General features: G+C 37.0%; 2 protein-coding genes across 8 annotated transcripts; both read right to left on the bottom strand.

Moving 5' to 3' along the window:
* Nucleotides 1-2,975: 2,975 nt before the first annotated feature.
* Ack-like (activated Cdc42 kinase-like) lies at nucleotides 2,976-21,866 on the bottom strand. Of its 7 annotated transcripts, none has more exons than XR_013494638.1 (9): nucleotides 21,071-21,866; nucleotides 18,957-19,049; nucleotides 17,297-18,883; nucleotides 16,982-17,221; nucleotides 16,749-16,885; nucleotides 16,073-16,303; nucleotides 11,174-11,775; nucleotides 4,313-11,101; nucleotides 2,976-4,063 (listed from the first exon to the last, which is right to left on the bottom strand). XR_013494638.1 is itself a non-coding variant. In XM_078187910.1 (8 exons), exons 1-8 carry the CDS (start codon nucleotides 21,072-21,074, stop codon nucleotides 10,174-10,176), a joined length of 3,822 nt encoding a protein of 1,273 aa, XP_078044036.1. In that variant the 5' UTR covers nucleotides 21,075-21,866; the 3' UTR covers nucleotides 2,976-10,173. The 7 variants fall into 7 exon arrangements, 5 of the variants coding, with proteins under 5 accessions (XP_078044036.1, XP_078044037.1, XP_078044034.1 ...); XR_013494639.1 differs by having other exon boundaries at nucleotides 2,976-9,929; nucleotides 10,066-11,101; XM_078187910.1 differs by having other exon boundaries at nucleotides 2,976-11,101.
* A 426-nt stretch (nucleotides 21,867-22,292) lies between these two features.
* On the bottom strand, nucleotides 22,293-24,698 carry LOC144473746 (zinc transporter Slc39a7-like). Its single transcript, XM_078187913.1, is given in 6 exon segments — nucleotides 22,293-22,500; nucleotides 22,562-22,637; nucleotides 22,721-23,119; nucleotides 23,122-23,175; nucleotides 23,178-24,370; nucleotides 24,458-24,698. Coding segments are annotated over 5 exon segments (1,152 nt in total). The 5' UTR covers nucleotides 23,625-24,370; nucleotides 24,458-24,698; the 3' UTR covers nucleotides 22,293-22,324.
* Nucleotides 24,699-25,218: the final 520 nt, after the last annotated feature.

The raw sequence follows: 25,218 nt of genomic DNA, 5'->3' as shown, positions 1-25,218 counted from the left end.
TGACAATGTAAAAATATTGACGGCCGAATTATAGGTCGGTAAAGTATTAATTTGTCCTTACTATCATTTTTATTCTATTCCTAGTACGTATTCAACGCTGAGGCTTTAATTATCAATCCGATTATAATTATTTTGCATTTAATATGTTCCTAGATATGCCATTTTCAATTTTCTTCTAGTTATATTGTTTGAGTTATACTCAATTTGTTTTACGCTACATTCATTTTAATATGTCCTTAGATGCACCATTTTCAGTTTCATCCTAGTTATATTACCAGATCAATTGTGCTCAAATTGTTTTCAGCTACTTTAATTTCATTATGTCCCTAGATATACCATCTTCCTGAACATATTACTTTTAACTTATTCAACTAGTTATTTAGCGTTCAATTAATTTTTCCCTAGTTATATAATTTTTATTTGGCCCCAGATGTATCATTCTCAATTTGTTCCTATATAATTATTCTAGACATACTACTTTCATTTTATTTTCAGTTATTCTACTTTCAATTTATCACTAGTCATATTTTTCCTAGTCACTCTACTTTCACTTCGTCTCCAATAATATTAATTGCCAATTTGTCCCTGGTGGTTTCTATTCCCATTTTACTTTTAGTTATTTTTATTTTCAATATGCCTCCAGTTATTTCAATTTCAATTCCTTTCCTAGATATTTATATTTTCAATTCGTCCCCGGATAATATTTCGATCACCAGTTCCTTCTTAATTCCTTATATTCTCATTTGTTCCTAATTATTTCAATTATCATTTCATTCCTGATTATTTTTATTTTCATACTGTCCTATGATATTTCGTTTATTAACCCCTCGCACTATAATAACGTGTCAGACTCGTAACGAACGTTTCGCGCATGATTCCATAAATAAGGCTGTCAATCATTTTTCCATTAAATCGAAACAAAATTTGAATCCTCTGTCATCGAAATCTGGAAATGTAAGTAAATAAAGACAATCGAGAAACAAAAATCATTTCGTGACATCGAGGTAATTATTAAGAACGAAAAAGTAGTAATCAACGTAGTTTCTGAAAAACATCGTAGTGCAAGGGGTTAACTTCGTTCGTAGTAATTTTTGTTTCCATTTTTCATCCGCGGTCCCTATTGCTCAATTTCAGCCTCACCTCGCTTCTAAAGCGACGAACCTCGACATCCTCGAAATATCGAAACAGCAAGCGTGTATAGTGCCTGTATACTAGAAAAACGATCCTTTTTAATGTGAGCCGACCGAACGCGACACAATATATCGAAGTCCGGCTCCTTGAGAGATCACACTGGTACGCGGGACGCTAATGAGTCGTCCGAGATCAAAGGGGGATGCAACAGTATTTAGAAGGTGTGTCGACGTTATAATCCAACTTTTCCCCCGGGTATTTGCATAATTGGTTGATCCTGATGATTATCGTGTAGCATCCGCGGCTCACTTTCATGCTAATGAAACGCAATTCGCTTTCGTGACCAGCTAGGGGTTTATCGTCTTACCCATCGGTGTGGCGACCGAGGATGTATGCTCGTCGACGTAGAAATATTAGCGTAATTCCTATCCGACCGTGAGCCGTTTCCCTTATCTCGTCCTTATCCGCCCTCCGCGAATTTCTAAATTCCCGCGCAGCCGCTCGCGCCACGGGATTTTTCATAGTGATTTTTTTCTAAAATATTTGCTTCTTGCAGCATATATATATATTAAGAAAAATGCGTGTATACTCTATATATATAGAGTATACACGCTCTAACGTTTTTTTCTTAATATCTTTTAGAATCAGGGTTAGAGTCAGAATTAGGTCAGGGATAGATCAGCTAAGTTAGGATTAAGACTGCGTTCGGTCTGAGTCAGGTAAGGGTTTTTTCTTTATATTTTTTAGTATCAGGATTAGGTCAGAGCTACGTCTGAATTAGATATGGGTTAGATCTGGGTTCAATCTCAGACAGGTAAGTCTTTTTCTTTCTATTTTTTAATATCAGGGTTAGGTCAAGATCAGATCAGAGTTAGGTTACATTTAAGTCAGAATTAGGGCGGAGTTAGTTTTAATCCATTCTTAAATAGAATTTTCAAGGTACATTTCTTGTATGAGATCAAGAAAATTCTGTAGCAGAAATTTTCGATTATAGGAATTTTCAAAGTTGGAAAGTTCGCTCGCATATTGTAGAAACTACGTGGGATTATGGTTCACGATCGCCTGACAATAAACACCTAAATATCGCTATTTCCAGAGGTAATTAGAGAGAATGTCGCCTCGACGTGTACAGTGGTTGTTCGGTTCTTAACGAGCCCGGGAACAGGTAACGACCGACGGCGAAATGATTCACGATGCGTCGGTGGCCGACGCGTTTTGCAACTGGTTACATGATAAAGGAGAAATATATGTGGAATTTGAAAATACTTAGAAAGCGTATAGGCTCCGGTACGAAACACATTCCTACGGACACAATGCGCCGCGGACGTTGTAATATAGAGCTGACATTCCTATTACCTTGCGCCGCAGAGCAACGTGCTACATTCTCCTGCTATGCAACGATAAACTGCATCTCTCTGGACGTTCCTTCCGCGATCGCGCTATTGCCGTGAATAATGAGAATTGGATATGTGACCCAATTTGTCGCCGATCGTTCGAAAAACTACTGTTCTATCCGCGTTGGAAGATAATTACAGTTCAACCAGTGTTGCTCACGTTAACTCTTTGAGGCACAGGATATGATAAATTTCAGGAAATAAGTAGACCCATGTTGAACAGGATTATTGTCGCGTTTTTAATTAAACAAAATTGGTGTCTTTTTATCGAAAGCATGTAAAAGCATAAACAAATAATAATTCAATTGAATTTGTTGTTATAGAATGAGACTTCAGTCTCATAGAAATAGATATAGTCTCACGATACCATATGGGTTTACGAATGAACAAACCAAAAATGCAGCAATTGCAATGTTACGAGGTGGGTGTAAAAATGTCCCACAATGCACTACCATGCATTAGAAAGGTGGGACACTTTTAATCCTACCGTGCCCCAACGTTAATCGTTCTGCACGTTACGAATTACCAATCATCGTTGTAAAAAATGTTACACGTTCTGTAAAGTGTTATTTTACAAATTATTCGATACTATTGCCAGAACTGTTGTTTGTATTGTTCGGTAAATGAGATGCGTGTTATTCGATACACATTATGCGTGTATTAATGTTATTTGAGTACTGAAATGCATTAAGCATATTATAATTGACGTTCGACACATATCATAAGTGTTGTCTTTATTACGCTGTAGATAGTATTGTTTCTATATTATTACAATAACAGTTATAATTTTATTTGAATTTATGATTACTATTTTCATTATTCGCTTGAATTAAATTTCTACTAGCAATCGTATCTTATTTTGTTTATAGTATGTCCACATTATACAAATGAACCCGCGCTAGACAAACGCAGATCAAACGATATCCAGTTCTTATGTCAACAAATATTTATTTACGCGAGATTTTGTGACAGATCAGAAATGACCCGGCTTACGACCTCCATGAGATCCGTCCTCCGACAATTAACTGCATCATTCGAATTACCAATGCTAACGTATCAATGCTACATTACGCTACATATAATAACAACATTATTATATCAGGTACCTCGCACTCCCCTGAAATTACCAGCCAGTAAATTTTAAAATTCAATTTTTAATTTTGTAAGATAATTTAAGATACGGTTAACTTCGCATTTATTACCAGATATTTCGTACACATTTAACCTGCAATTACCGCGTCGTGTATTTTAGGCAACGTGACTACGTGCATCATCAAAGAAGAACGTTTCTATTAGGTGTCGAAGCGTCTTAGAAGAAAATATCATGAAAAAATCCATTGTTACGTAGGAAAATACCATCGTTTGTGTTTAGAAGCGCGCATACTATGTAAAAGGATTATGTTTTGGTAGCCTACCTTGATTCGATATACGAATATCGACAGCGACAGGTTGGCGTCCACCGAATTGCGCCTCCTCAATTCCGGCATCGCTCTCTCGATATTTCTGCAGATTTGTCTTCAATTGTACACATCACGTCACTAAATATACACAGAACAAGTAATTTAGAAATTTTCAAATGTCTCATCCATTCGCAACCGAGTCCGAGTCTGTCTTCCTCTAGCCCAGCGAAAATCGAAGTAACTCGATAGCTGCCGGAATCAATCGATACTCGCGTTAATCGCGAGATCAATTCGTAATTGTCGACATAACCGCGAGGAGGATAACGATAAATTCTAATTCGCACGATTATGGAATTAAGTGAAGTTCAATTGGAGATTGTTACGTACATGGTCGAATTTCTATTCCGAAAATCGACACCGATAATGTCACTTTCTCGTGTAGGCTGCAACTTGAAACGTATTTTCCAGCTCTCGAAAAAATTGATCCAGAGAAAAGCACGCAGCGATGTTGATCCGGCCGTCGATTAAAGCAAACTGAATACACGGACTGTCGCGAGTAACGCGCACTGGTTACTCGGCTACCTGGCTACCTAGCCGTTCGCTATTCCCGCGTAAAAAATTCGAGCGCACGTGAGCACCCAACGGCCATAAACTGTGTGTTCCTTTACCGACATAGAACGACTACGTCGCAATTACTATATCAAAACGACAAAATATTGCATTTACTTTGTAAAAGAATAAGAAACTGCTCGCTATCAATTGCCAATGAATTTTCATACTGTAACAGATTGATACAGATAGAAATGTTTTTATAGGTTGTATAGAATTTAACGTGCTAGTATAATTACTATTAGTACTTTACTATTACAGTATATTACAGTACTACTAGTATAATTAACGGTTTGTTAACAATCGGCTCGGCATTAATAGCCAATAAACTTTCAAACAATGGTAGAAAGGTACAGAGCTAAATCGCGGGAGATTTCAAACGATCACTGTACTTTCATGAAAGATACAGATTCAAAGGTTTCGATAGTTTGTATAGAATTTAATACATTTCATTACTCAACGGTTCGTTAACAGTTTGCTCAGTATTAATAATCAAGAGACTTCTAAACAATGATTAAGTTGGTACAGAGCAAAAGCGCGGAAGATTTCAAGAGGTTATTGCAAACATCAATGTATTCGATTAACCAATATAATAAAATTGACGAAACAGTTTGTAGAGAACTAACGGAAGTTAAGAGAAGTTTGAATGTAAAGAAATTCGAATTGCCAAAGAGAAACTGATTGGAAATATCTTTATTCCATAGGAAAGGTGTTTCTGGATCACCTTTCACCAACTAATTATATTTGCCACTGCTCGTGCAGAACGGTTTCTTATAATTTATAGGAAGATACATTTGCGAACGTTCTAATTTAAGTTTGAAATTATCGAAAATCGTCTTGCGTATACGAAAAATGAAAAGCGTGATATATTTTGATATGTAAATAATTTAATGTTACTTTTAGGATCAAGACATGCTTTGGATTTAACCTCTTCGAGCTAAACGACTTGTGAAGCAATTAAATGCTACGAAAAAAAATTAAATGATTTGGATAAAAAACGAATGCTACTTCTACGGATCAGAATAAAATAAGCGGTCAGAAAGAAGGCAGGGACAACCCTAACACGAATGATCGAATCCACGTTAGGTTTGTTGATTTATGAATGGTGTATATATTATCGTAAATACAGTCGATATAAAACATCTTCGTGTTTTCCGCGCATGATAATCATGTAGAGATGTATAAACGTGTTGCCTTATCAGTAGTAAAATCGCGTATAAAAAAAACGGGTTATAGGATGAACTTACACCTACTCCGCGAGAGCAGTCGTTCCACCTGTTACAGGTTCAAGCTTAATTTCGATTATTATTCCCGAAGTCGTAAATGACGATCCTTGAAAGGAAGCGCGCTCATTAAGACGTTACACACGCTATTGGGCGTAATGATCTTACGTAAAACGGACCTACGCGCTCATGTAAGATTCACCGAAAGCTCAGCTTCGTCAGGGGATTTCCCATAAGAATCCCTTCGATTCCCCACTTTCAGGGAATTAAGTAAGTACTTTATCGTAAACTTATTGAGGTGCATAGTCTTACACAGATTCGCTTACAACGAGATGATTCTAGTTAAGTTTCTTAGTGGTTCCTGCACAAAAATAATTGATCTCTTTATACTGAACACTACTATCTTTCTGAACCTCCTTCCTGCCAAGTGTCCGCTCCAGTATGGATTGGTTATCTATTTAAATAACTTATTATAAGCTTCAGACGTGCATGATCCTTTGAAATCTCCAATTATTTATATTATTTAGATACGTAATAATAATAAAAATAATAATAATAATAATAATAATGATAACAATAACAATAGTAGTACCGTATACTGCGCTAAGCAACTAAATAATTTACGGTTTAGATGAATTCCATTTTTCAAACTTAGTTTGAAAGATTACTCCAAATTAAAAGTAATTTGGAAACCATCGAATTGTTGAATCCACTGAAGCGAGTACGTGACAAGAAAGCAGGCGGATTCAGCATAAGAAAATACATGCATGCATATTTTTATTCAGGAACCGAAAACCTTATTGTTCAATATCATTACAAAAAAGGACTAAGTAACATTACTTAGGCGTTTCTCGTAAGCTCCTATTTGGCTTCGTTGAAGAATGCGAAAGTATGGCAAGGGTCTCGCAAATCTTAGTCAATGAACATTACTTTTCTCTCAGTTCATTGTTTTGTTTCATCTTTTCTTCTTCTCTAATAGAACGTTCGCGAACATACTAGTGAGCAATTTTACTCATCGAATCCGCTTCTACTGGGGCAATTGTTCAAAGTAAGTATGTCGTAGAAAATGTCTCTGGTAAAAAAGGGGGTACATGGAAAAATATTTCTCAATCAAGTTTAACAGTTCCACCCCAGTCAGAATCCGTTCGATTCCGGATATGTTTCTCGACGTTTGATCAATATTTTTCGTACTCGTTCCAATATCTTAAAACTCAAGCAATCCAAAGGTGCGCTTCGAAACTTATAGTCGAGTATTATAAAAATGATACCTTTGGATTGCGTGAATTCTATCATGCATTAATTATCGTCGATGCAGAAAATAAAAAGGTTCCTTCTATCTGTGACACCTACTGGAAGATTACAATAGAAGTAGAAAATTAATAACAATTTAAATCTCCCGGTCAAAGACATCAGACACTATAATTTAGTTCCAACGCGACTAACATCAGTACATTACTTTCATTCTCGCATATTTTTCAAATCCTTTCAGTCATTATGCCTCTTACAACTTAACAAATAATAACGCAAAAGCTCCTTGCCAAGCAGACCTGGATATAAATAAAAATAGTTAACATTTATGTCAACGTGAATGATTCTTAAACTCGTGTTTACGTTATTCGACGAACTAAATCCCTTTTTGTAATTATTTCCATATACATCAAAGTTGTATAAAGCCTACTATAATTCGAATGTTCTCAATATTTATTATCCTGTTCAAGAAAATTCATTTTTATAAAAGAATAACTTTTCAATAATTTGCTGCTTATTTGTCTGAAATGAAGTCAAGTTGTCTAATAGTTATTTTAGAAGCATAAATAGCACTGTATTTGAAATGGGCATTGATTTCCATTGTGCATTTCAAATCAATCTATGTCAAGGTCTGCTACCGAGAGCAAATATAAAAATCAATCTCACTGAACACAGAAATTTCATCCGCAATATTTGGTGCTTACTGTACCCTATTACCGGGTAAAACATGTTCCACGTTACCAAAGACTGTTTATCCCCAAACAGAATACGTAACAAGCTGATACCTCTATCTTTTGTATTTGTGCTAATCCTCAGCAATGGTTACACATATATGACACGCCTAAATTTACCACTTATCTATCGGATTAACTCACGGTTATTAGAAAGAAGTCTCTAATTGCAAAGAAAACTGTATGCTGTGTAATCAATACAATGTGAACACTAAACTGTATAGTGCATATGGTACCAAACAATAATACCGTGAGAATATTATCTTTGGAAACAAAACTTGCTTCTATCAGCAAAACGTATTAACGTTTATTTTTCTTCGCTTTAAAAAACGACGGAGGTCCGAACGCGAAGTATGATTTAGGAATTAGTTGACACGTTGACGATTCACTACAAAAATGATTGTCACCTTACAAAATACATGATTCCGTGAAAGCAATCATGAGCGGCGGTAAAACGAAACGCAAAATATAGAGAGTCTCTGATCACTGTATCACACGATACAAGGATTATTCGCTGCTTAGTCATAGGCATTGTAATACTTTTTTCTTAACGCCTAACTCAAGATGCGGAATATATTGGTCTAACCCCTACTTCCACGATCATCCGATTTGCTATATATGTATTGTGCAAATTATTAACAGACCCTAAAACAATCAGATTCATCCGCAATCACACAATTTGTATGGAATATTATTAATCATGTATATAGAAGCTGTATGATTGCATTTAGTTTAATGTAGCAATAATAATGACCTTAGAAAACTATAGCTGTGACACTGATGATTTCGACTCAAGGGATTGTCGAGTCAAAGAATCCATAGGTTTCCCCATCAGTGGAAAAAAGTCCACAATAATAAACTCTTCTTTTTGTACTAACAATATTCCACAAATTTTACAACTTAAAATATTGAGAAAAAGGGTCAATCACATTGCAAACATACAAAAGAAGAAAAAAATAAGTTAATTTCCTTCGCTAATAGTTAAATTAAACTTATGAAAGAAGCTATTGCTCTACGCAGATCGGTCTGCAGGAAACAGAACATATAATTCAAATTCTGACCAGATGACTATGAAGGTTCGACCCGCTGGAAGTGCTAGCCCTGGAAAACCGGGAGAATTCAACCACGATGCGATACTTATGGCTGTTTTCAACGAGAGGAAATGGTGTGAAATGGTTGAGGATTGGTACGAAGCGGAAGAACTCGAGAATCAAGAACAAGAGACCTTCGCTCGACCACCACCTCAACGCCGCGTTGAGAGAAACCTCTGACGTTTACAAACTCTCTAGGAGAAAGTTAAGAAGGATCAACCGAATCTGTCACTGGATCTTGCTCAATTCAAGGCAAAGGTTTCTGTCCAGAAAACGACTGTTTCCTTTGATGACGGACCAATGATGGGGTTTAGACCAACGAGCGTGATATATGGGATGAATTATGAATTTTCTACCTTCGAAATGCTGTGCCAGTGCGTACATAGTGATATTTTGGTTGTTGATGATTGTTTTGGCCGTAAGATGCCATTTTCTGGAGTTCTTCACCAGGCCACCACGACTGTTTTGAATCTAACTCTCCCGGAAACCGCCTGGAGTGAGAACCAGGATAAAATGGTCCTTGAGGAACTGGAACCAACGGGCCTTGATAGCGTATCCACGGAGGAGTGAATTCCTGGGGTCATTTGGACTTGTCAATACATGTACACACGACAGTTGTAGTTCCCCGATGATCGGGTAGATCTGGGCGTGGAGTCCAGAGTCCAGTTCTCTTCTGGATTGTACGCATTAATGAGCTCGGCTTTTGAGCACATTAGAGCGCGCAACCGAATAATGTCGACTTTAGTGATCAAGAAAGAGACCCCTTGTCTTCTGGGTTTCGTGGAGACAACGATCCCTCTACCGGAAGACGTGTACATACACAATAAATGTTGCTCCAAAGTTGAAGCTGTAACTACATACTTCGAAAGACAATCTTTTAGATAATGAATTTGAATCGATCTTTTCTGGGTACTGAAATTGCTACTTCCTTTTCGTTTTGTCAACTGTACATTCTGATCAAACCACAGATATTCTGTCCCCGTACCAGCCTGCAGTCTATATCGTTGGTAGGAGAAGCTCAATTGCGATAATCGGCGTGCCTATCTCTCACCTTTAGGCAATAGAAATAATACGTCCAAATACTATTCTCGTTCTAGTAACCCTAAAATAATAAATAAACATCGCTTCAATTGATCTAGTTTTCTACACATGGGACAAACGAGAACGATACAAAAAGAAGAAGAGAAAGGAGAAGATGAAAAAGAAAAGGAAAAGGCATCCTGAAAAATACTATTTACCCCCCGAGAACAAGACGACTCCTAGCGACTACGCCATCCTTTCTGAATCAATGATGCGATCCTAGATGGCCTCTTAAAAACTGAGCCAGACTTTTATCAATTCATCAATTAAACTGCTGCAGTGTCATCCGTGTTACGCAACAACGCGGCTGCTTTGACAACGTCGCCGCCACACTGATTTAGCATCACCTTGCAATCTTCAAGACCGACGAAGCTGTTCTCTTTCTTCAGCAAACCTTGAAGCCGCTCCAGTTTGATTGCCGCCAAAACATCCCAGTCGGTGACGTTCAAGGCTGCAATGCAGGACTCCGGAGTGGACTGTTCGTGCAACACCTTCATCATGATCCTAACTTCATCTGATTGCTCTCCGTTTCGTGGACCACGTGTCCTCCTTGCATTAGGACCATCACAGGCGAATTCCAACAAGTCCTCACAGCTAACATGATCTGACTGACGAGAAAGATCGCTGGTACGACCCGGTACCTTCTCGTTAGACAACCTGTTATACGCTTTGGACGAAGAATGGAAACTGTCGGTTGACTCAACCGCGGAAGACTCTTTAGGCTGCATACCTTCAGACTGCTGTTTACCCTTCTGCGAATTATTCTCAGAGTATTCTCCGTAGTCGAAGTGCATCATATAGTTGGAAGGCCTCTGGACCAAGATGGTCCTGCTGGGTTGGAGTTTGCTAGAGGTAACCGAGTCTTCAGACTTGTTCGATCCTGTTGGAGTGGAGTTCCTGCTAGTGTCAGCGATCTCACTCTCTTGGACACACTTAGAAGTTGAACTTCGCAAAGAAGACTTGGACTCTACGCTGACCTTCCTCTGTAGACGCTCTGTCGACGAGTTTGTCGACTGTACATCGCTCTCCTGCGTATTCTGCCGGTACTCCGCACTGTCGCAATCTATCAAATTATCAGAGAACTCAAGAAGATCCTCGGAAATGACGCTGAAACGATGGAGTCTGTTTTCGTCGGCTGGCAACGAATCCAAAGCTGCTAGCTCGGAGTCTATACGTTGTTCGAACTCTTCAGGGCTGTATGTAAAAATATATCGTACAATAAATTACAACCTATTAGCTTAAGGTGTTTCTGTAAATGTTTCTCACCTGTTGGCTGATGTCTCAGAACAGTATCCCTCCTGCAGAGAGGTACTGAGTACTGAAGAACTGGCACTCTGCAGACTCCCATCTACCTGGTCTTCGATAGGCGGTGTAGTCACTGCCATTTTAGCTAGAGTCCTAGTAACTCCGTCTCCAGGAATGATTAGAGGATGCTTTCTCTGGTGTCTGGGCAAACTGGATTTGGACTGCAAGGTCTTGGATCTGTCTCTAGGCGGTAACGGTATAGGATTCTCATCCACGTTGTTCTGATTCTGATTGTTCTCAATCTCCAAGGCGGAATGGTGTCTCTCCAAATGGCGCGTATGTGGTAGCGGCGGCGGAGCATGTGGTAAAGGCGGTGCTCTGATCTTGGGCAAGGTCTTCGAGCCGCTGTGATACGCGTCGAAGTGGAAAGTGTCTCTGGACATGTCCTCCTGATGGGAGCCAGTGTGGGATAGGGTGGCGTGTTTGTTCCCACGGATTCTTGGCCTCACTATGGGTACGCCGGAACGCAGCATCCGCAACGGATTCGTATCCGGAGCGGTGTCTATGCTCGGCGTTTCCACTAGACTGTTGTACACTTCCTTGGCCTCGTCCGACAACGTAGCCTAAACAAGTCGTGGGAGGGGATAGATTCGGGAAAGAAGAGAACAGAAATTAAAAAAATAAAATAACAAACGAGGAGAGAGAGACTATGGCATGAAAAAGAAACGTCTGTGTGTACATGGATTTTTCACTCCTCTTTAACAGGAAGGAATACCACAAACGAGTGAAGACAACGCTTGGGCACACACACTCTCGGTACTGAAGTGCAGAGGTGTATGAGGATGTGAGTAATATGGGTTGGAAATGATACAGGCTACTCCGAATGAAATGGATGCAGAAGTGGATGGTGTATCATATCGAGCACATCAGGAGTAGAAAGTCTGTATATGCTTAGAAATGAAAGAGGTATCACCATGTAGATCCGATTACACACTCCAGGGTTCCCATTCCAATGTCCTCCAAGTACAAATAGTATAAACGTGTAAATGCATCCAAACATATTAATCGCTAGATGTTATTTAATAATTAATGTAACATGCAAGCATGCTAAGCGTATGTAGGGTGAACTGTCTCTGAACAGTTCTTTGGTTTAAGTACACTGAGTATTGTCCAGAGTTGGGTATTGTTTCATATTAACGTTATAATTTATGACCTCAAGCGACTCTCAGAATTTTGTCATTCATCGTCCCAGCCATACATCACTGTTGAGCAATATTCGTACGATCCAATATCGTGATTCTAAGAAATATTATGACTGCATGAACATTAACGCTCAGTGTAGTAACAACTACTTTCTACAGCATAAGAAAATCTGGTTATTCTGTTTTATAAAGGACACTATGTGGTGCGAAAAAAATGCTTTGCAAATGGAGCCTTTAAAAAAAAATTAGACGTTCATAAAGAAATTATTTCACAAAATAAATTCGTCCACGCTCGTGAGAATTATTGAAAAAATACATTAAATATTGCCCAACTCTGGTGCTATCTTATATATTCCTGTCAAGGACTTGGCATCCTGACAATAACACGTTACAGTTCCAGATCTTAGGTGCGACCAAACATATTAAAAAACTTGGAACGTTCGAACTCTATGGAGCTGGAGACGGTGGGAAAGTTAGTATGTCGTTTGTAAACTCTGGATATTCTGAACTAGTATCAGAATCCAGGTCAGAGTTACTGGTGAATGTTAAACTAGAACTTGGAGCGCTTTCTGGCCAAGAAAGCAGATTGTTTCCAGAAGAGAAAGGTGGTGAGAGTGAATTCAAGAAACTAGTCGATGGAGGAGGCGATTTTCCACAAAGTTCAATCGACGAAAATCCGCGGGCAGTTTCTGGATGCAGAAAATGACCTTTATTCTTGAAATTCAAGCGCAAATTATGTGGAAGCTTCTTGTGACGTCGCTTATAACGCAAACGACTTCGTATATCGGTTTCTGAATGAGATATAGAGTCTGAGTCTTCGCTAGAGTCATTGGTTGGATGAAATGATCTTCGTATATTCTTAAGAGGTGGCTTCCTATTTTCAGAGAGGGATGATGTTCTCTGCCTGTATATGTTGACTGGCGTTGACAATTTCTCCAATAAAACATCAGTCTTGGGTACTTCTTTCCTCGAGTTGTCATTCTGATACAATTTAGGCGGCTCCAGAATTTGCTGGTGTATAGTAGGACTCGATGGAGGATTAGCCTTTTGCGTTACATTCAGCTTCGTGTTGATCTGTGTCTGACACTGCAGAGGAATATTCAAGTCCAAATGTTTAGGCTTCTGGATGGGGATGTTCAAGCTCCTAAGCGGTGTTTGAGTTTGTCCTGAGAGGTCTAAGTTTCTGATATTGGTGACCAATGACTTGGAAGGAGTAGCTTCTATGTTTCTAGTATTCTGTGCGATATTCTTACCCAGTTGGATCATATTTTGGGTCAATTTACCTAATCCTAGATTCAATCCTTGACCTTTTTTAGAATCCAGATAACTTTTTACACTTTCCAGTCCAGATACTTCTCGCTGATATTTTTCGGCCAGCAGTTTGCTACTCAATTCAACTTGGTTGTTTGCCTCTGCATCACTTTTTCTTCTAAGTCTTTGAAAATTCACTCTTAAGCTCTCCGAGCTACTATAAAGCGGGGATTCTTTTTTCTCAGATTCTGCTATAAACAATGGATTGTTAGAAATAACAAAAGGATAGCCATCGTGACCATTCTGGTTCTGCTCGATCTTACGAAAACTCTGTATATTAATTCTCACGGCCTCCATGTTTCCCCTAGGACTATCCGATCCCCCTCCAGCCTTTAAGTTAGTCTTTATACTGTCTGTCGAGCCATAGATAACACTTTTGGTGTCTTGATTTGTACTTCGAGGAGCATAAGGTACTTTACCACCCCTTGCTTTCGGTATCTCGATTTTCTTCGGAAATTCTGGTATATTCATTTTTGATGAGTCGCTGAAGGAACTGGAAATTTTCGGTCTCGTTCCGATATCAAAGTTACCTACCTTGGTTGACTCAAACTTGATAGGCTTAGAGCGAGGAAAATCGGCAAAGTTCGAAGGCGTGTCTTTCAACAGATCAAAACTGCTTGTTTCATCGTACTTCGTGTCGAAATTGGTCACATTGTCTTTGATAGGCTGATCGCAGTTACTAAATTTACTCTGCAACTGTTGAATAGGCTTATTTGATACCATAGAACTTTGTTCTTGGATATTCGAGTAACACGCGGATCTACCCGGTTGCTCCAAATTATTTATCTTGTCATATTTCTCTAGCTTCTCCTCGCCAAAATATGAGACTTTTTCAGTAGTACAGCTCAGGGTACCATCATCTTCAAAGTACTTTGGCTGTTCAAAATATCGTTCCACATAACTAGTAGACACCCTTTTTGAATCACGAGGGAAATCAAAATTGGAGTTATTTACAGTCGAGGATAGCTTTCCATTTTGTGGGAAAACGTTCATTTTTCCCTCTGTATCCGTAACGTTTTCGCAATTGAAGTTGCTCCTTTTGTTACCGTTTTCCAGATACTCGGTCGACTTCACCAAATCCTGCTTCAGAGCAGCATTGTCAAGAATATGCGCGTCAAGTTCTATGTCCATGTACGATGTCCAAGCGCTGGGCTTCGTAAGAAGTTCACGGGACTTAGCAAAACAAAATTCAGCGGACGCTTTATCCCATAAAGGCAGTTTTAGAGTGGATGGTGCACCAAGCGACTCTATGCTGGAGACAGTGGATGACAATGATTGCAAACTTGAACACAACCACTTGATTTTTCCACATTGACGAACCGTTGACATGCAGTTTGTTCAAGGAGGTCGAATAGTACCAAGTCGTGATTGAACAAGATCATGCACAATGAAGGAATGTCGCATTTGAAAAGAATAAAGCACCATAGAAAATAGTTTTTCAAGATTCCAGTTAATGATCATACATAATCGTATACGAATACAAAGAAATATTTTCAACATGGCGATGCAATGATCAACAAAACGTGAAATAACAAAAATTGAAGAATTGAGAAACAAACAAAACATAAATAGACAGGACAGGATTAGAGGAAAGTCAAGATTAGTCTTATTCGTAAATTAAAAAAGCATTGTAACAACTTAAGGTACGAACAAATGGCTTAGATCAGATTATTAAGAACAGACACAAGATTGCAGTATACCTACTCTTCAGTGTGGCATCAGGAATTAACTCTGTTCCATAACAGTTTCGATGAAATCAATTTAAATGCTGTTTCCAATTCGAATGTATTTGTATAGTAAACCAATCATTTTAATTATCCTCTTATACCTTTTCATATTTTCGCCCTTATGTATCAATTATTGGTTTTAATAAAAATTAATTGAATTAAGATCATTCCATACCAAATTGACTACTTTTTGCTATTGATGTCACAAATGTTATAGAAAATTAAATATAATGTAGCAGAAATCAAAATTAGAGTGGGTTTGAATCATCATTTCACTAATGTCCATTTTCTTTATAAAGATACCTGAACAATAAATTTGCTAAAATATATAGAATATGCAAAAAATTATTTGCAAATTTCAAAATATTCAGTAAATCGATTTTTTAATTAAAAATAGATTGTTACAATAGGTCAAGCCTTCCAGATTGAAATGTTTCAAAATTCATGAGAATAGATGAAAAGTACAAAGTTCAAGCCCACTACAGTCTTATATACACTTCATCACATTTCATTTTAAAATATTCCTAACATCGACAACGAAAAAACATTAATTCAGTGTGGAATGACCTATTTAGTATATTGTAGTGCAATGTTAGATTGTGTTTTTATCATGTTAGTTTGCGTATATTTTAGTGTTCTAAACAAAAGTTTAGTGATTAAACAAAAACTGTTTAATGTACCTGTATGTCAGGTATACTGGCTGCTTCTTCTGAAAAGTGTCGTCTGTCTGGTTTGGGACTGTGTTGATGTGGCAACTTAAAAGAGAACTTTCTGCGTCTTGAAGGACTTGCGGGTGTTCGGGGAGACTCCGGTGGATGTTCAAGATCTGTCATGGAACGTGCTGTCAATTCCTGTGCCATAGCAATGGCTGAGTAGAGAGTTTTCTGATCGGCGGCTGAGATAGGCTTCACCTAAATATAAGAGAAACGTTTACCATCTCTGGCTAGTGGACGATAGAAACAAAAATTTCTGCTTTTAGCGACCTCATCGCTGTATATTCATTTATTGTACAAAAACGTACTGCATCTACTCCTTTGAGAATCTATCCTTTGCTAATTCTCTTTTCTTGAATACTAACAATTTTGGGTTCTATGCTCTCCCATGCATATAATACATATATATTTATGTATACATATGTATATATTACATGTTAATAAATTAATAATTAATAATTATGTTATTTATATTATATACATAATACATATTATATTATATACATAATATATATATATATATATATATATACATAATACATAGAAATAAATGATACATAGCAGCAAATAATATATAAAAAATGAATTACAACCGATAACACATAAAAGCATAATTATAAATAAGAAAAAAAAGTTACTGTACATTTATTGGACTCACGGTGGCTTGTTTCTTCTTGTTGCATTGCTTAGCTTGAATTTCTCGCAGTTCATTCCTCGCATTACTCGATTCATGTTCGGTTGACAAAGGATGAACTGGAGGTGGTGGTGGAGGAGAGGATCCTATAAATATATACAAGTTTACAGCGTATTCTATTTGAAAATTTATACTCAGTTATCTCCTAAATTATTGTTTACCATGTGTTCCATCAAACTTACCTAATGATCTGAACATTTGATCCATTTCTGCCAACAAACTGGGGCCAAAATCAAAATTTAATGTTTTGTCAAATCGAAGGGGACTGTCCTGATTTTCCTCGTCGCTGATTTCATGATATTCGTGGTCTGCTCCCAAAACGTCTGTGCTATTGGTCATATTTGTTGAAATAGACTGCTTACTGGAATTAGCTATTGTTCCCAAATGGCACATCTCGGAGCTTGTATCTGACCATAAACTTTCTATTAAAGACCATAGAGTGTTATTAATAATTTATACTGACCACTTGACAAATAATTATCAAATAAAATGTATACCATGTTTGTTCTGAATATCTTGCTGCACATTCCTATTATCCCTTAGCAGTTCTCTGTTTACCTCTGCATTTCTTGCATCTTGGTTAACAATTTGACTAGAATTATCTGTGATGTCCTCTTGGGGCTTGTACGGAGATACCACCTGCCGAGGCAAATGTGGATTTTTACCACCAAGGAAGCCAATGTCGCCAAAGTAAGCTCCGTCTAGTCCAACATGACCAGTGTGCTTCAAATCGCCTTGGGGGGAAGATATCATGTCTGTCCGAATCTTTCGTCGTTGGGAAGAAAATGCGTTTTTACCATCGCCACGCGTAAACTCTCCTGGCTTATTACTCGGTAAATTAGATCCGAGGTAAGCTATTGTATGAGCAGGATTGAAGAAACCAGTTTTTCCATTATTTAAAACACCTTTCCATAACGTGTTACTGCTTCCTTTATCTAATACAGTAATAACATCTCCTTGTCTATAAATGAGCTGACCTGTTTCTGTACTGTCCTGAACTGCTTGAACTTGTTCTGGTTTCAAGTCAGGCAAAAGATTAATTAATTCTGAAAATTTAGGACGTTTCGTCGGCTCGTGTTGCCAACACTGCTGCATCAATGAAAAATATTCTTTTGGACAACACTCTGGTTGCTCTAATCTTTGAAAGTTTGGTTCATCTATTGCTTCTAGGATCTGATGACCTGTTAATGCTGCCCATGGTTGAAAACCATAACTAAACATTTCCCACAAAGTAACTCCATAGGCCCACACATCACTTGCTGAAGTAAACTTTAAGTAAGATATACATTCTGGAGCACACCAAGCTATTGGTAATTTTAAGTTTACATTGAAATTCGTTTGGTAATAGTCTTTCCCAACTCCCAAAGCTCGAGACAATCCAAAATCAGATATTTTAACTTTATTCTTGGAAAAGACCAAAATATTTCTAGCAGCAAGATCACGATGTATTAATCGTTTTGCTTCTAAATATTGCATACCATCTGCAATCTGTACTGCAAAGTCACAAAGAGAAAGGACTGGAAAACTGGGACGTAAACTTGGTTCTTTCAAACATTCCAATAACGATCTTAAAGGTGCCAATTCTGTCACAAGCATCAATGAATTTGTATCCAAAACTACACCATACAGTCTCACAATATGTTCATGGTCAATTGCGTGCATTATGGCTGCTTCTTTTAGAAATTCTATAGGATTATTTTGCATTCTTTCTCGTGATAAACATTTAATTGCTACTTGTATCCTTTCCCCATCGTTTGTCCAAACACCTTGCTGCACAACTCCAAACTCTCCTGTTCCCAGTTCTTTATTTACAATAATAGCATCGGCTGGTATCATATGCTTATTAGGAACACGAATTGGTGGCCTATCTTGCCTTTCTTCTGGTAACATAGTCAAACCACCTGAAGTTTGTTCCTCACGTTTCTGCAAGAGCATCTTTTTAAATTTGGAGAGGTAATTTTGGGGGAAATGTTTCTGAAAGTATTTCTTTAAACGACGCATCTCTGGTTTACTCATTCCAATGGCGTTCAAGTCTTCTTCTGTTACATATTTTAATTGAGCGGTTGTTTGTACTTTCAAGTCCCCTATTCAGACAAGAGAAACAGAGATTGCAAACAATGATTTCATGAGCAAATGAGACAAACTGAAATGCATTACCTCGAATTCCAGGATAATACTGTTGCAGCTCTGCTTCCATAAGGAACTCGTACAAACCAGGTCCAGTGTTGCGGGACATTCCTCCTTGTATGTCTTTGAACACAAATAATTAAAGATAAATACCATCGAGCACGAGATACGAGATTATCATAATGCATCACTGTCCGTTAATAATCTAACGACACATGACAGCGAGAACGTCAAAGGGTTTCGTTACATAAATGTTATGTAAATTGTTCATCAGCCGAATAATATTATCAGGACACTCGCGGAAGCATTATCAAGCAGCTCGCAGACGTCGAGCAGATCGGTCGCTGAGCACACGAAAGGAAAAACACTTCCTGCATCAGTTTATGCGATTAACACCGAGCGATAACGGTAAAAAGCGTCGGCGGCGAATTTCCACTGACCGATAACACACTCATTCGAAGAACACAACGATGCGTTTCGCTTACTTCATGAAACCCTCCGCGGTGAAAACTTTTCGAGCGTCGAGAAGAAGAAATCTCGGTTTCTACGTTCGACGAGCGTTATAGAGAGCCAATAATATGCTTGAGAACGCGATCGAATGCTCATTATCTGTCAAGGATCGCACAAGCATTGAGCCGTAGGGACGAGTTTTTGCACGACGAAGAAAACTTGACGCTTCTATATGTGGAAGGAAAGCACGGAACGCACGACACCACCGAAGGGAAAATAGAAAATACAAAATGTAATAGAGGCAAGAGCGAGAGTGGGGATATGAAATTCCTAGCACGCGACGCTGGCCCCGGCGTACCGTGTGCACCGGGTCCATGGCTGAGTGAAACGCTACTTAATAGTAAATAGGTTACTATACCATTCAACTTTGATCCTACAGCATGCTCACGCTATACGACCAAGTCGCGTTCCACGTTAAACTCATTAATAACGTTTGTTAATTAGGTAGTAATTGCTCAACATCTAAATAAGGAACATTAATGATTCACGAAACTTCGATTATCTGTTTTCAGTCCAAAGCCTGATCATTTAATTGTACAAACTCGTATTCTCTCGGCTAGGTCCATACTAAAAATATGATGTATACAGGGTGATTAAAGAAAATCAGTCGTGATAGAATAGTTGTAAAATACAGTGATTAGTTTGACTAGATGTAATAATCGAAATAAAGTGAGAGTTAAGTTTAATGTTTATTTCCGCCATTTTGGCGTGAGAATTGTGAACACAAATGTAGAAAGAAACAAAACATATTTCGATCAATTCGAAATCACCTTGAAATCGATAAATTATTATAATTATTCGTAACTGTCATGACATTACGTTTATAATGTACAATTTCGTGTCTGTTTAAAAATGACTCATAGAGAATACGTTTGCTTTTTATCACGTTCAATAAAAATTAATTGCATGTAGTTAGTTGTTAAAGCAATTGTCAAGAAATTATTATTTTACAACACGCGTACATTAATAGAATTCTTGCGCATATTTCATGTATATTATATGTACTACAGTATAAAGTTTTGCGTCAGTAAATTATACTCCGAATCTTTTGTAATTCATTATTTGCAAATATTACAGTTAGACGAAAGTTTCAGAAAACTAGAGTATAGGGTGTTAAATAAGTTAACCAATTGCGTATCTCAAGAATCGAGAGAATGTGTGAGAAAAATACACGACCGTAAATATCAACCCACCCTGTATATCGTTTCTATTCGTCATCGATTATTGAGTGAAAATTTTTGCTCATGTCTAATTTGTATCATCATTGATTATTAAACGAAAGAAAAAAGCGGAATATGTACGTGAATCGTTGCATTTCCATACTAAGACACGCCCCGCGAGCTTCAAACATGTGATTATTGATATTATGTACCGACGATTTTTGACAGTACAAATCATCCCGAATTACCTTTATACAAATTCGAATTGATCAGATCATTGTATATCTCTGTCGAAAATTCCTATAATTTTTGTTAGCACAAACCCTATGTATATCGAGGGAATTACGTACTAAAATGTATAGCACAGAAACACGAAATTTTCGTTTTAGCATTCTACACGTTGCATATTCCGTAAATAAATCAAATCTACGGTCTATTTGAAAGCTTTTTCCGAGTTCGCTACTTGCCGCTCACCCATTCTACGATGACGCAGCACGGTAGAACAGGAGATCCTCTCCTGGTCATGTGGCGCGAGCGTCTGGCACTTTAAACAACCGATCGGCGGCGATTGTTAAATCACAAGACTTCTCAATTCTCACTGAACTTAATTTCTCCTCTGCCACAGAAGGCTTGGCTGTCTGGTCGGGTTAGCATCATTCTTGATTCTTGAAACGCTACCACTTCTTCGAGACGCTTTTGTTGTGAACGAACGAGTTGCGTATATATAGCGTGCTTAAACGAATTACTTTATATTAATGTTCAGTGATTTAGTGTACGAAAATACAAAGTTTGAGCGGCTCATAGTGTACCGAGATTTCATTGCGAACCATTCGATTTGTTTGTGAGTAGATGGGCTCACGGCGCTTCTGAAACTCTTCGCTAGAGGGCGACGATTTTCGAATTTTCTTTGATAACGTGTTTTTTGATTACATTCACTTTATTAAAGGACGTGTTTGATACGTGTTTTTGTGCAAACAAAACATTGACATTTAACATAATTATTTACCCCACGGTGACCGACTCAAGTAGTTGAGAGTCACAAATGGAAGTTCACCCTTGCAACTGCAACACGATACCACAGACGAGTCATCAGAATAAACCAAGCACTCATATGAGGTTTCGTGTCACACATTCTGAAATTCTAACTAGAACAGTCAGTTATTGGACTACAGTAATATGTAACCATCTTTCTGCACAATTTTTCTTCCTCCGTAACTTTTTGCGCATTTAGCTTCACGCAGTTGCTTTAAACAGAGAACAGGAGATGATCGAGAGAGAGAGGAGCGGTTTCACTATCTTCACGCATCCATTCGCCTGGCGCTCCATCTGAGACATGCAGCGCAATATTTGACCTGTATTTGTCACCTCGTTGGATTTTCGACCATATCTTTCAGCATATTTCCAAACAGCTAATTATTGCATTGTCCTGAATGTCAATATATTCAATATGTCAATATATAATACATAATATTATTATAAAAATCATGTTATGATTTCAATAGAATTTAATAATTATTGATCTCATTATTAGTTCATAGAAATTTATATAATATCTTTTTCAGTAAATATAGAACATAATGCTATTTTTACTGGAATATAGTCAATCGCTGAAGACGATTACAGCCTTGTAAAAATATAAATTCTAGCTTAAGGTTCTTGATATATTAGGTAAGATTGATTCTTATTAAATGATCACAATATATTTACAAATGAATGTAGTGTATAATTTTACTCATATTCTGCTATATATACCATAATACATATACCTAAGAGAAGCGCAATGATGTCTTTTACAGATTGTGTAAATTTAGTATCAGTCAAAAGTTCTGGAATTACAGATAGTGTTGCAATATAAATAAATCCACCTGCTGTGAATGGAAGAATCCACGTAGTTGCAAGATCGCCTATAAGTACAAATTAATGTTTAATTGAAATTGTAAACAGAGAAAAATAATTCTTTCTTACCCATGCCTTCTGCAAGCAATGATACACAGGTTCTTAATAAAGCACCTACTGCAGTGCTAAGCTGAAGCATCATAGCCTGTACAAAAGATAATACAAACATAATTTATTAATACAATCTATTAATAATTTATTTCATTATTCATCTTGTTAGTATCTCACTTTTCTTTTACTGTAACCACTTTGTATTAAAATAGCAAAATCTCCTATTTCATGAGGTATTTCATGTATTAAAATTGTGAAAGTGGTAATAAAGCCAATACTACTACCGGCTAAATAACTGGCTCCTATAGCAAGACCGTCTGTAAAGTTGTGTAAAAAGTCTGCTACTAGGTTTAAACATCCAGCAATTTTTATTTCATTCTCAGGAATATTTTCACATTTCTCAGAAGCTGCATCAACTGTAACTGCATTTTTCTTTGAGTTGCTATCATCTCTCTTTCCTTTTTCTGGAATGCTATGTACATGTACGTGACTATGATCCGTTTTTATTAGTCTTATTACCTTCTCCACAACTAGGAACATAATAATCCCTAATAATATACATAAATCAACAGACATACATTATGAACATGATCATGTTCATCCTCATCATGGCTGTGAGGTACCAAAGCATTAGAGGTATTAAGTGCAGAAATGCATCTCCTAATAGTCCACCAGAAGCAAAACTTAATAATATTTTTAGCAGTGGCTCGTGCTCTTTCGTGTTGTCCAATGGAATCAAAAATAAAATAAAAAATGGAGCTGTTGAAATAATTAAGGTGGATGTAATTGCTTTCCGAAATACAAAATTCTCTGAGTTGTCAGATAACATTGGTTTATGTTGATGGTCATGTGCATGAAGTCCATGCCCATGTTGATGCTGAGTTTCTTGATGATCATGTGTGGAATATTCATGTTTTAAATTAGCTTCTTTGGAATATTTAAAACTTGGTAATTCACTATGACTGTGAGCTTGGCAGAGAGCAGGTAAGTCTAGAAGTATCAGCAATAGAAATGTTGTAAACACAATTTTTGAAATCCATTTATTTGCACAACTTCGTTGATTAACCTTTATCGTAAACATTTCTACAATCTCACACAAACTGACAGAAATATAATTTAATCACGTAGTGCCGTTGATATATTGTTAACATTCATATATAAAAACTTTCGAGTCTCAATATGGTATCCACGTATGAGACATGTACATAATAAATAAAATGCATGTGAAATATGTTATCAAAACGTGGTTAAGTCTGTTTTTTCATGAAGTAAGAACGAACTGAGGAAAAGGTGTTGCTACTATTGAGTTAAACTCCATATGCATGTGTATGAGTGAGCCAACATTCTCACATTATGTTGTGATAACAGATAGTCAATGAAGGTGCACACTTGCTTATATAAGACGACAAGATTACTAAAGTATGGTGACAGAGAGGGCTATACATACAACAAAATGTAAATTTCTTGTCATCTTGTATAAGCAACTGCGTTCATGTATTTTATAATTGCACAGTCCTTCTTTATAAATAACTTTTTATACATACCATGTCTAATCTGTATCTGTTTCAGTGTCCATTGCATTTGGTAAAATAATACCTTTTAAATGTTCTGGTATCATTTCCTGTGTTTTGTACGTTTGACTATTAAATAATTGTGGGTTAAGATTTTGTACAACTTTAGAGTCTGGAAAACATTTACGTAACATTTCTATGTAGTGACTGAATGTATGAAAATTACAATTATGTTTCAGTATGTGTTGACATAATATTGCTTCTGCTCTTTTGACCCTTTCTGCAAGATCTTTAGATGCTCTCTCCTCACTACAATCTAAAAATAATTTTAATTAAAATTATTTGTATTTATAACTGTTGTAATAAACAATATTTAGTTATAATGGTAATATATAGTTCATACCTTCTTCTTCTGGAACCTTTGTACCTTCTTCGTTTTGAACATGTCTTTCTGTATTTTTATGATGTAATAGGCTGCTTCTACTTGCTATTAGAACTTTTTGACATATTTTACAGTTGGCTTATTGAATGTTTTCACATTTTTCAAGCCACGTTGTAAATATTGGGTCCAGTAACCACTCATCCTTGAACTCGTTCCTACATACCCTTTTGACAGGAGTAGGAGATACACAAGTACTTGTACTTGCACTGTCTATTAATGCAAAACATATTATTACTGAATTTTTTCAAAAACTTGTAATTCTTTAAATCACTACAATTTTATTAAAGTACTACATATTTGCTTTACCTGAATCCATACTTTAAGTAGGAATTTTAAAAATTGTCTTTCGAAAAATCACAAAGAAAATAGATAAAATTAAACGCATGTCAAATTTTACATTTAAATCGTACTGTAAGCGCCAAACAATGAAAACCATAGAAAAAGAATGACATCTTGCCAACAGTGATCATTCATGATCGCGCGAATCTACACGATGTGAAAATCAGGCGATTGAGACGACAACTATCGTAGATTTTCATACTAAACCCAAAATTTACTTTTTATTTCGTAATGTAATAATACCGAATCACCACAATCGTAAAAGTATATCTACTACTTATTTCGATATTACACTTTTAAGATTTGGAGGCTTCGGTGTTACCATTACGAAATATGTAAGTCAATTTAGGGATTATGTAATATTTAGTACAAAAAACTACGAC

This window comes from Augochlora pura, chromosome 7 (assembly GCF_028453695.1).
Source record: "Augochlora pura isolate Apur16 chromosome 7, APUR_v2.2.1, whole genome shotgun sequence".
Classification (NCBI taxonomy): domain Eukaryota; kingdom Metazoa; phylum Arthropoda; class Insecta; order Hymenoptera; family Halictidae; genus Augochlora; species Augochlora pura.
Note: the sequence above shows the minus strand (reverse complement) of the source record. Positions and strands in the feature narration are given on the sequence as shown.